Raw genomic sequence first — 11,417 nt, 5'->3', positions numbered from 1 at the left:
TAGATGAGGTGCTTAGGGACATGGTTTAGTGGTGGAATGGCAGGGGTAGGTTAAAGGTTGGTCCAACCAAAGCGATTCTATGATTCTGTTCTATGATTCCTATAGTATTTCACCCTTCCTACAGTTAAAGATTATTAAATTATGCAGTTCATACTTTCTAAAATACTATGGCCCAGTTATATGTAGGCTTGGTTTGAATCCCATTATACTTGAATGCTGCCAGATTTTTTTCTGTTTATAAAATAATAGAATATGAAAATATTCAGAGTTATTGGGAGACAAAGGATACAGTACTTTGATTTCTTCATGCCTTCCCTCTATGCATCGCAAAAGTATAGACAGTGTGTGTGTGTATCGTATACATCTATATATACAAATAAGCAAGCACTGTATATAGTTGTTTAGCTGTCTTCGTGTCATTTCAAAGGGCAGTATTCTAGCTGGAGACTGCTACTTTAGTTTTCTCATTACTTTCTTGTCTTTGGATGAATTGTAGATGTAGGGGGTAGAAAATGTTCATGCCTGTACCATCTTGAAAGTTGTGTTTCTCTTTAAAATGACAGTCACATACTTCTGTTTTCATAGTGCTTGATCACTGATACCAGGCATACTTCTTAGTTCTGCAAAGACTTTTTTTCATGTTAGATGTAATCTTTTCATTTCAGCAGAAAAGCTGAATCTTTAATATAAATGAGACCAGGGCCATACTCATAATTTATCCCTCTGAAATTATGTCAGACTGAGAGAAATAAAAATTCAAGAGAAATTTTAAATAATACTGCACATGGTCTTCTGCAAAGTATAAACCTCTCTTCAAAATCTTCTTTTTAATACTGGAGAGTATTGTTTCTTCAGTGGAAAATATACTGTTGTTCATTCCTAAATGCTGACTTTGAGATTTTTGTTTTGCATACCTCAGGTAGAGAGACACATTAATGATGCAGTTTCTCAAGGAGCATCTATTGTGACTGGAGGGAAGCGACACAGTTTGGGGAAGAATTTCTTTGAGCCAACGTTACTTAGTAATGTTACAACAAAAATGCTTTGCACCCAAGAGGAGACATTTGGCCCTTTGGCACCAGTTATCAAGTAAGATTACTTCATTTTCCAGATGAAAAATAGCAATTAAAAAGCCAATGAAGGGTTATTTTGAATAAGTAAGACTTGAATGACAGTTTGCCTAAAGGTATTTTTGTATGATCACAACAAGTCTTATAATAAGACTGGGGTACACGTGTGAAAACTTACTCTGGATATGTGGTTTCTTTGTTTCTGTCTCTTGACCCGATTTTAGAACCTCTGCAACTTTTTGAAAATTACTTTCTTTTAGATTGCACCATCAGTTAAGCAAGGTTAGACAGCAACAAAACTTTCATCAACTTCATGATTTGTGGTATGAAGTAGGAGGCGGGACTTTGCAGTTTGTTGTGTGATTTGGTAGTCCTAATTTTTTCTGACGGGGGATGACTTAGAGCTCTCTTTTCTCCTTAAAACCTTTCCTGCCTCCATCCAGAGCAATTGGATGCGATGGAAGAACATACGGTTATCTCTCATAGTCGAGAGTGCATGTGTGGTTGGGGAAATTGGTGGGCTAATCCATATGAAGTAAAAGTTTTAGCTACCAGTATCGAGGGAGGATAAAGGCAATCTTAACTACTTAACTGCAGTTTAAATTAAGAGAAGTGGTAGAAACTCCTCCATTGTTTTGAAGTGAAAATTAAATTAGATGTTTAAAATACGCTTTTGGAAAAAAACACGTCTTAACTTTTTTACTTCTGATAAGGCTGCTTCTTGTCAGTAAGTCATTGAGATGGTAGATGAACTGCAGGCCTCATTTGTATTTTTTCTCTTTATACTGACAGGTTTGAGACTGAAGCAGAAGCTGTTGCTATAGCAAATGCAGCTGATGTGGGTTTAGCAGGTATGTCTCTCTGTCAGATAAATGTATTTCTGTGGGTTTATGAGCTTTAGTGTTACAGGGTGACAATTTTTAATGCCAGCAAGTCTCTTTTTCACAATCTTATGCAATTGTTCTTCCTGATTTTTATTTTCCTTCCTGTATCTCTCTGCACGGCAGGGTATTTCTACTCCCAAGATCCAGCTCAGATCTGGAGAGTTGCAGAACAGCTGGAAGTTGGAATGGTTGGTGTTAATGAAGGGATAATATCCTCAGCAGAGTGTCCTTTTGGTGGGGTAAAACAGTCTGGCTTAGGTCGAGAAGGTTCGAAATATGGCATTGATGAATACTTAGAAATAAAATACGTCTGCTTTGGAGGCCTATAAAAATCTTCAAAAAGCACAATCCCAACAGCTTGGAAAAGAGTGCTGTAATTTTAATAAAATTCTTGAACCAGAAATATGTATGAATGCAACTTCAGCCTTCTTTAAACTAAACAACCCTGTTCTGTATGTGTAGAGATATTTACAGTATTCTGTGCTGCCATATGTTTTTACATGTTCTTCATTTACACATTCAGTTTTCTGGCAATGTGATCACAATGTCCACCATTTTTGGTAAGGGGTAGGGAAGAATGCACATTTATTATTCTTGGATTAACCCTGTGTAACTGGGAGGACTTAGAGACTTGGGCATAATGAAAACAGATCACAAGCAAGGGGAAACTAGAGCACCATTTTCTATTGCCTCTAATGTTTCATTGTGGATTTGTGAGGCTTTGGGGATGGCAGTCTCCCTTTAGAATTTTGTGTATATACTCACATTTTCTAATGTGGTTATGTGCCCTTCTTTTAGAAGCAGGCGTGCCTTTTTTTTTTTTTTAATTGTGGGATAATCTGATGCTTATGAAAGGTGAGGAATTGCTTTTAGCTGCAGCTAGGTATCCATGCAGGCAAATGGGCAGCTTTTTCAGTGCATGTTAATGCTGGCTGCAGAGCTGCCACCTGTTCAGCTTTGGGCTTCTGAGCAAAGAGCTGCAAGAGCAGTGCTGGGAACAGGACAGTCCAGGACGAGGAGTTGCTGGCTTGGTGAGTAGCAGGAGGAAGATGGGATGCTTACTTGCAGGAATAACTTTCAGAATTCTAAGGGACACTGTAAGGGCTGTGTGAAGAAAGCACAAATGGTGACATGATGATATAGATAAGCTCCCTTCCATGAAAAGAATGTGACCCCTTTGGTCAAAATGAAGTCACTGATGTAAATGTTGCTTAGCATCTAAAGGAACATGACTCACCACCTCCAAAGAACATGAGCAGACAGATGGTTCTGTTCCTAGGGGCTTTGAGCCTTGAATTGGATTTGTGGTTAGACAGGTGAATGTCCATTAGGGAGGAAGGTTTAAAAACCTTTGAACTTTTCTAACTTGTGACCTAATAAAGATTTAAACAGAAGTGATTAGAGTTGGGACTTCTGCACAACACCTCACTATTTTGTCATCTTCAAAAGATGATGTAAAGCTTCCTTAATAGGAAAGAAACAATGCTGTTGAAACATTATTTTAATGGCAGTCAAAAAAGGCACTTTAAAAAATGTGCACTGTTTATTTGACAAATAAATCAGCACCGCAGAGGCTAAGGGGAATAAATTTTGTTTCCTGTGTTGGTTAACTTTATTGGGTGGGATTTTACTCAGCAATTACAAAAAATAAATAAAAGGTGGCAAGAGAGCTCTTCTTCCTATGGACTAGTGAATGTATCCTGTGAAATGGGATATATTTTAAGATACTTTATCCAATCAGGCAAAGAGGCTTCCCCTGTGCCCGGAAGCAAGCCAGAACAGAGTTTCATGGAGATTTTTTTAAAGCGCACATTAGGTAGCATTGATTGCTACTTACTATTTCTAAATATTTTTTTATGGTTGTATTTATGTAACACTTGAGACCAGGTGGGTGTGGAGTATGTTATCTGTCAGTAGTGTGTGTGTGTGCATTATGCCAACTGAAGGGTGGTTAAAGGATGCTTACTGCCTTTCCGGTAACTTCCAATGCACCAAAAATACACATATAAGATAATGAGGACTTACTTAATATTGTTATTACTTGCAGCATATGTGCTTGTTGTCAAGAATGAACAAAGGATGACCTATGTCTACATTAGTTGCAAGAAACTTTCTTATAGCCAACTACTAAGCTTATGCTATTGAACGCACAGGCTGCCTGAATTTGGCAAATACAGCGTTGTGGAGGAGCAAGCTGTTTGCCAGCCTTTGCTGCTAATACATCTTTATTTCTTACTGGAAAGAATAACTAGGTAGAAGAAGGTCATAACTTGGTGCCTGGGTACCACAACACAGGAATAGGAACGCTTAGAGGTATCATACACAGTATGATACACAGTATCTGCCACTGAAATTGCACAGGCTTAAAATATGTCTGCCCGGGAACTGCAGTATAAGGCCAAATTAAAGTTACCATCTCCTTTACTGCTGTATGACAGTGCAGTCCTGAATGTGTGTGTACTTCTTGGGACAGTGCAGTTGGAGGATAAATTCTTTAACCTACTGCTCTATTCATTACAAAGTTACTTGATCTGATCCATCAGCACATTTAAAATCTTCATGTCTTTTCTGAGAATAGCACTGTTAATGAGTAAATGTTTACTTTCTTCTACCAAATAATACCTTTTACCATGCCTGATAACAAGCACAAACCATAACTAAAGATAAGGTGTGGAATAAACTTCAAAAATACCTTTGTCTGGATTGGATTGTGGTTGGATTCCAGCATAGTATCCTTGTATCAGTAAGGTCTACATCAGTTAAGCACAGAATAATCTTAAAGTTGTCTTCATAGCAAAGGCTGTGATTCTTCAGCAGAAGATATACTTGAATTCTCACACCTCTTATGTTGATTACACTTGTGATAGTTTAGCAATTTCTGGACATTAAAACTGTGATGGAAAAATGTTTTCAGTTAATAAATAACTTCTATGAAAGCACTAGATTTTGTGGTTATTACCTTATTCAACATTTAATTGACAAACTGACAGCAGTCACGTTAAGTTCAGTCTCATACTTGTACAGAATTTTTTGTTCTGCCAGCTTTAGCACTGGAAAAAAAAAAGAAGACCCTTCTTTGCATCTGCATGTTCATGAAGTGTAAGATAGTGGTTACCCCAATTACAGTCCCTTGAATCTAAATTAAATAGGTGAGACTACTTTGACATGCTAATATGCCATCAGTCATTTTGTATACAAGTCTTTTATGCTGAGTCAAACATTTTACCACAAGATACAGGCTTTGTGGACCAGAGTGCCTTTCCCTGCTTTGAGGATAGGATTACTTGCATCATTCTTTACTTAAGATTTAAAATAGATTTTTGGAAGCTTCTTAATTACCATTTAGTTAATACAGTTTTGAAGCCTCAGAAACTGTCTTCTAGTTTCCAACCTGACTTAATCATGGCCAATTTCCATTTTATTTTCTTATGTTACTCTTTAAACAGCTGTTGTATGACCCTCACTGCCTGTCCTCTCTGTGTAATAAACTCTTAAGAAGTTATGTTTACCTGTTCTACTAGATACTAACATTTTTAGCTTAAATAGGCAGAAATTATCTCCAACCACAGTGCACAATTTTTTTTTCAGTAAGTCACTTTAGGTAATGCTTGTCCATTGGTATGCTAGGCTGGCAAAGTTACCTTGGGTGCTCAGAATAAGTGTGTGTGTGTGTGTGTGTCCTGATGTTGGTAACACTGGTCTAATACCAGTGAAGATAGACAATCAGTCTTAAACTGAGAAGTACATCAAGCCTGACCAGTATCTAGTACTTAATTTTACAGTAGATGGCAGATTGCACTTCATTATCTCTTGTCACCAAGATCAAGGAAACGTGTACACAGGCCAGTGTTCTGCAGCCTGTCCATTTCCCAGACACTGGTGGTTTTAGACATGCTTTATGCTTTTATGATTAATTGTGCTTTTATGATTAATTGTGCTTTTATGATTAAGTCACAGAACATAAACAGCAGCCTAAATGGCTTGCACAGAGTAAAATAGTTTTTACTGTTCTAAATCCATCAGGCAAATGTTGGGAGTTGGGCAATCCTGTAAGTAAAATAAGCCCTGCTTTGACTTGGCATTGAAGCGACCGTCTAAGCATAATTATCATGCCATTTGTCCTAGCCCTACTGCTTATGGAAGGGTTGAGTTATCTTAGAGGAGGTTTGAGTTTGGCATTCAGAGGCTCTAAATGAAGTTTTAGCACTTGTTTATAAAGTGTTTCCAATGTCAAAACTCTCTGCCCTGGACCTTCCAAGACATGAGAAGTTGGTGGTTTATTCACTTTATCAGTGAATGGTGAAGCTACTTAGCACAACTGGCTTAAGTTGTTGAGGAATCACTACCAATTTATCTTCTGTTGAGCAAGTCTAGAGGCTTGCGCCAGCCTACTCAGAGGGTAGGGGCAAGGCTGCAACTGTTACTAACGTACAGTAAGGAATGGGCAGATTCCATTCTTCAATAAAGGATACATGGTATCTCATCTGCTCATTCAGCAGGCAGTATTCCCTTGTGGGAGTCAAGAATGAATGTAAGAGGTACCATGTATCCAAATACACTTAAAGTTGCTTTTATGGCGTATGTTTTTTCCTTCCAGAGAGACACTTTTATCTCATCATACCTTTTATTATCATGATTTCACACAAACTTCACACACACTGATGCACAGATTTTTCTTTTCTAGTTCAGAAACAGGCAGCATAATCTACCCCTAGCTAACAGTAGTATTTTGGGTTATATTGCACACTACTATCTCCGATTACTGCAAAGCAGCCATTGTACTTAAAAACACCCAAGTATTATATTTGCTATAGAATCAGCCACAAAACTTGTGAAATCACCACACTTGGCATGACAGCTGGTGAATATTTACACACAGCCAATGTAACCAAGTAAGGACAAACACCACATGAAAACTCTTACTGTGAACTGCAGTAATTTTTTTTTCTGTTCTCTAATGTATCGAAGTATGTTATCTGTCTGAACAAAGATGCTGTTTTGCTTTTGTCAGTAGGAAGGGAGGGGATCAGGTACTGCACTGCTTTTATGTTTGCATACAGACATAAGCTATGATATACAACGTATCTCTTATTAGCCTGACCTGAGTGTGGAGTCCAATACAGAGTACCATGACTAAAAGAGTACCTGACAAGTTCCTAGAAGGAAAGACAAAACTTTATTAGTAATTACATAAATGTAGTAATTTCAGCTCAGAAATGATTCCAGTTACAATACATTATCATTTGCAATAAATAACATTTTCTAGAAACAGATTCCTAATACAAATTCTGTAATAGCTCACCCATCCACCCACAGGGAGAAGCGCTTCCATACAGAGACAAACTACTGACGTGTGGCTCACCTGCACTTGATTTGTAGCCTGTGCAGAAGTAAAAATGGTTTGCCTTTTCTCCCTCCTTTTTCTCCCTTGCCTTGGGGAGTTCAGGACCCAAAAGGTATGTGGAATGGATTCTCCTTTGCTGCAGAAGTATGGGATTAGTATTCTAGTTAGGGATCAATGATAGCTGATGTTAAGAAACTCTGATTCACCTCTATCCCATTTCCCTTCTTCCAGAGGAACGTTTACCTCTCTCAAACCTCACGTAAATGGCTCAGAAGACTACAGTAGCTCTGTCATTTTATCCCCACCATCCCAAAGCTCCAGCCAACTACAGCCCATTACCAGTATACTGAGGGGCAAAACTAGTTTCACTTGAGGCTTAAAACAGGACTAGCAAATTTTCCTAAGAACTCAATTATGTTAGAACATCAGAACTGTCTAAGGAAAGTTTAAATTCAGCATAGAGAACACATGCATGTGCTCACTCACTCTCTGTTAAGTTCACACACTGTTAAGTTCCTTGCACATCAGAATTCTACCATTGCGTTGGCACTGTAACAGCTAGTTTCCTGACCCTTTTATTCCAGGTATGACCTGACATTCTGCAAGAAAGCAGTAGTTCTAGAGATAAAAATGTTACTGAATCAAGGTACAAGGCTTGCTATGGTCCCTCCTAAATTCCTGACAAAATCATGCTTGGCCAAATGACACAAACGTGATATCACAAATTCACAGATTCAGAAACTATTATTTTCAACTTCTGTGCAAGTTTCATAGTAAGAGCAAGACTGATCTTATGTAAGAGGAATAAATTCTCCTTCCAAGGAGGTGGAAGAATCAAACCAGTAGAATTAAAAGCAGCTCAAAAATGTAAACTATATTCAACTTTCAGAACATAACTAAAATACTGTTAGCAACAAAGATGTCAAAGCATCATCTAGAGAACAGAATTTAGTAAGCAACTTACACTTGCTAGGGCCTTACGCATGAAGAAATTGGTCTAATGTTCCTTATTTGTTAGAGTGAGAAGTACTTAGCCAAACCATGCATACGTTCTCATGGCACACGAACTTAACCACCGATCCAAATATCTGAGCCCACAGCATCTGTGTGGGAGGGGGAATAGCTCTGGGAATTATGCAGCATTGAGGAAAGCAGGTTTATGATTCCTGTATTTGATTTACTAGAGAATCAGTCTTTAGGTTTTTTTAAAAAAAGATGTCTGAATTTTAATTCCTTGGAAGAACCACCTCCTAGGCTACAGTACCAGCTTTAAAAATGTAAAATAAACCTAAAACACTCAAGTGACTGACTTCACAAAACTGAAGGATGCTGCCGACTGCACTGACATGTCCTAAAAGATAAGTTTATAGATAAAGGCACACTGGATATAGTATTTAGCAGAAGCATTAATGGCAGCGTGGCCAATACAAAGTTGCAGTTGCTTATGCAACATCCTTTTTTTTTTTTTTTAAATGCACTGTTCCAAGGACATTTTGGGAATTTGTGCAGAATAGATTAAGCCCAACCTTTTGACTTTAAAAAAAAAAAAAAAAAAAAAAAAAAAAAATCAGTATTCTGAGTGGGCCTTAACTTTCTTCAGGAATGCTTTAAAGTGAACGTTGCGTTACTATGTTAACACATCTGGAGCAGAAATTGAAAGACATCAAAAGCTGACCTTGCTTTTATCAACCAAGTTATTTAAAAATACAGACACACACACACACACTCTCTTAAGAAGGGGGAGTAGATTTGTTTCAATAAATAGCCTAAAACCCCCATACACGTAGTGTTAAAACTTGGCTTCTGAAGAAAGCAAATCATACCATTTATACTGCATCTTGCTGGTTGGTATGGGAAAAACATGGAAAACATTCGCATTAGCCCTTTTTAGCTCTTCACAGCCTCTCCCATCACTATGACTCCTGCAGCCGTACTCAGCTCCCCAGAGAAAGGCAAGGTTCAGCACAGGATAAATGCTCCTCAGTGCAGTATTAGTGCAGCCTTAGGGACTGTTGCTGGCTGCATTTGAGAATCAAAGGTATGAAACCAGTTATGAGCATGCCATGTTGCTGCAACTTTTGACTACTGATTCCTTCCACCCCAGACAGTTCTTCTGACCTCTGCCTGACTCCATTAACAGAAGCCACAGTGTTCAACCCAACTACTCTGTTGTGTTGGACTTCTATGAAAGGATGGAGAAAGCCCCAAAATTCTTCACCAAATTATTCCTCATGATGGAAGTGGGCTATGTCCCCTTCCCTGACCCTTCTCATCTGCTCCCCCCAATCTCTATACTGCTCTACCCTTCTCTGTCAATGGATTCTCCACCACCAGGTTTAAAAAAAAAAAAAGTTAAAAAGAAAACCCTGTCCAAAATGCTCCCAGAGGAATCTTTTCTCCATCAGAACACACCATTCCTCCAGCTCAGCCCAAGGCTCCAGCCTGTCAGTAAAGGACCCCCAGGAAAGGCTGACATTGTGGCCAGACAGTACCACTGACACAGATGCCTCCACAAGTGAGGATTACATATAAAAGCCAGGTCTTCAGTTTGGGATTTCAAGAACGGTATTGGGGTCATGACTTTAAAGCCTAACAAGCAAGCTTAAGGAAATTATCCAGATTGCCAAAAAGGAACATCAGAACTCGAACACACCTACCCTCCCCAAACACCTAAAGGGATCTCTTCAGGCCAATACATCTAGTCACTGAATAGCCACAGAAGAAAGAATAAAATAATCTAATGTTCAAGCTAAAACCTTACTCAGTTCCAGTTCCTGTAACAATGAAGGTAGGTGGTGAACCTCCTGCTCCACATCGGGTATTTTGCCACAAGCATTTCACTACACAAATGCCCGACACATTCTTTAACTGAGCACTGAGGCTGACAGATGAAAACTCATCTCAGCTGAGGGTTCAGTCTTAAAAGGTCCACAGCTCCTTGAAAGTGCTCTCTAAGCAAAAGGTTGTTTGGGATGCTCAAAATGCTTCTGAAGGTGCATCATAGTGAGTCCTTCCTGCCTTTCTGCTACCATTTCCTGGCTGGACATAGCAGACTCCAGAGAGCCAAAGCATCTTCCATCATTTCAGAACCAACCTAAGGCTGGACTTCCCTGCAGGCACCATACTTTCTATGTAAATACAGGGAACATTGCATCTTACAGGATGCAGATGTATCACATTACTTTACAGCTGATTAAGTGCAACTGCTAATTGTAAGCTTCCTTTGAAAACAAAGACATTTCCACCTGATGAGCCCTACTCTAGAAAAGGAAGTCACAAAGCACAGAGATAAATACAATGCACTAAAAATGCTTTCTCTTTGTGATCCCAACCTAAACTGAAAATGAAGATGGAGCCTGTTGTCATAAATTGCTCTCTATAGTTGTAAGGGAATTTATCTTGCGCTGTTTTAGGTCAGCATCATAATCACACTGCTTCTCTGAGAGAGACAGGAACACAGGAGACAAATCTGTATGCATCTCAATTACCATGGTTAGTACCAGTGATACAGGAAAAAAGGCCTTCTGAAGTTCAGACCAACATTCAGCATGGAACATGCAAGTAGTAAGATGTGCTTTTCCTTGTTCCTGTAACAGTGACAAGAGGAGTTAGCTGACCATCTAAATCCTTCCTCCTTCCTTTCCCTAACTGTGCTAGAAATTTACCCTTTCATCTGCAATTAGCTGATATTTTAAGGAAGCTTTCGGTTCTGGAAAAAACAGAGGTGGCCAACATGTTTCAGATGTGTTGGAACAGCATGTTCTGTGCTTTTACCCTCATTCAGTTATCTGTCTTTGGAGCTGTAGTTGAAGGAAACTCCATTTCTGATGGATCCATTCATGAGGGTTTTAGGATTCTCTCTTTCAATTTTTTCTCTGCTGAAGATAGTGTCCTGATCACTGTCAAACTCTGACTCAGAGACCATCAGACTGGAGTTGTGTTCTGTACTTCTGTGTTTTATACCTGACAATAAAAAAGCAAAACAAGCTCATTAGAAAGGTTTCACTTTTTAGTAACAACTAACCATCCTCTCCTCCACTGTGATATGAAAGATAAATGAAAAGATTGTCTGCAATCTAGCATAACAGCATGCACCACTGCCACCACCAATATAAAAAA

The 11,417-nt window shown here is 38.8% G+C and overlaps 2 protein-coding genes across 3 annotated transcripts in view; one reads left to right on the top strand and one right to left on the bottom strand.

The window, feature by feature from the left end:
* The window catches only part of ALDH5A1 (aldehyde dehydrogenase 5 family member A1), a 12,275-nt gene extending 7,395 nt beyond the window's left edge, over positions 1-4,880 (top strand). The window contains exons 8-10 of the mRNA XM_009637897.2: positions 920-1,089; positions 1,863-1,921; positions 2,078-4,880. Coding sequence (XP_009636192.1) covers positions 920-1,089; positions 1,863-1,921; positions 2,078-2,283 — 435 coding nt within the window. The 3' untranslated portion in view covers positions 2,284-4,880. The remainder of the gene's footprint in view (positions 1-919; positions 1,090-1,862; positions 1,922-2,077) is intronic.
* A 4,044-nt stretch (positions 4,881-8,924) lies between these two features.
* The window catches only part of KIAA0319 (KIAA0319 ortholog), a 35,385-nt gene continuing 32,892 nt past the window's right edge, over positions 8,925-11,417 (bottom strand). For both annotated transcript variants that reach the window (XM_035893480.1, XM_035893481.1), the window contains exon 19: positions 8,925-11,261. In XM_035893480.1, the coding sequence (XP_035749373.1) occupies positions 11,083-11,261 (179 nt within the window). In that variant the 3' untranslated portion in view covers positions 8,925-11,082. The remainder of the gene's footprint in view (positions 11,262-11,417) is intronic.

The sequence above is a fragment of the Egretta garzetta genome, unplaced genomic scaffold (genome assembly GCF_000687185.1).
Source record: "Egretta garzetta isolate BGI_Z169 unplaced genomic scaffold, ASM68718v1 scaffold14, whole genome shotgun sequence".
NCBI classification, from domain to species: Eukaryota; Metazoa; Chordata; class Aves; order Pelecaniformes; family Ardeidae; genus Egretta; species Egretta garzetta.
The sequence above is the reverse complement of the archived record's forward strand: the minus strand, read 5'-3'. Positions and strand labels throughout refer to the sequence as shown.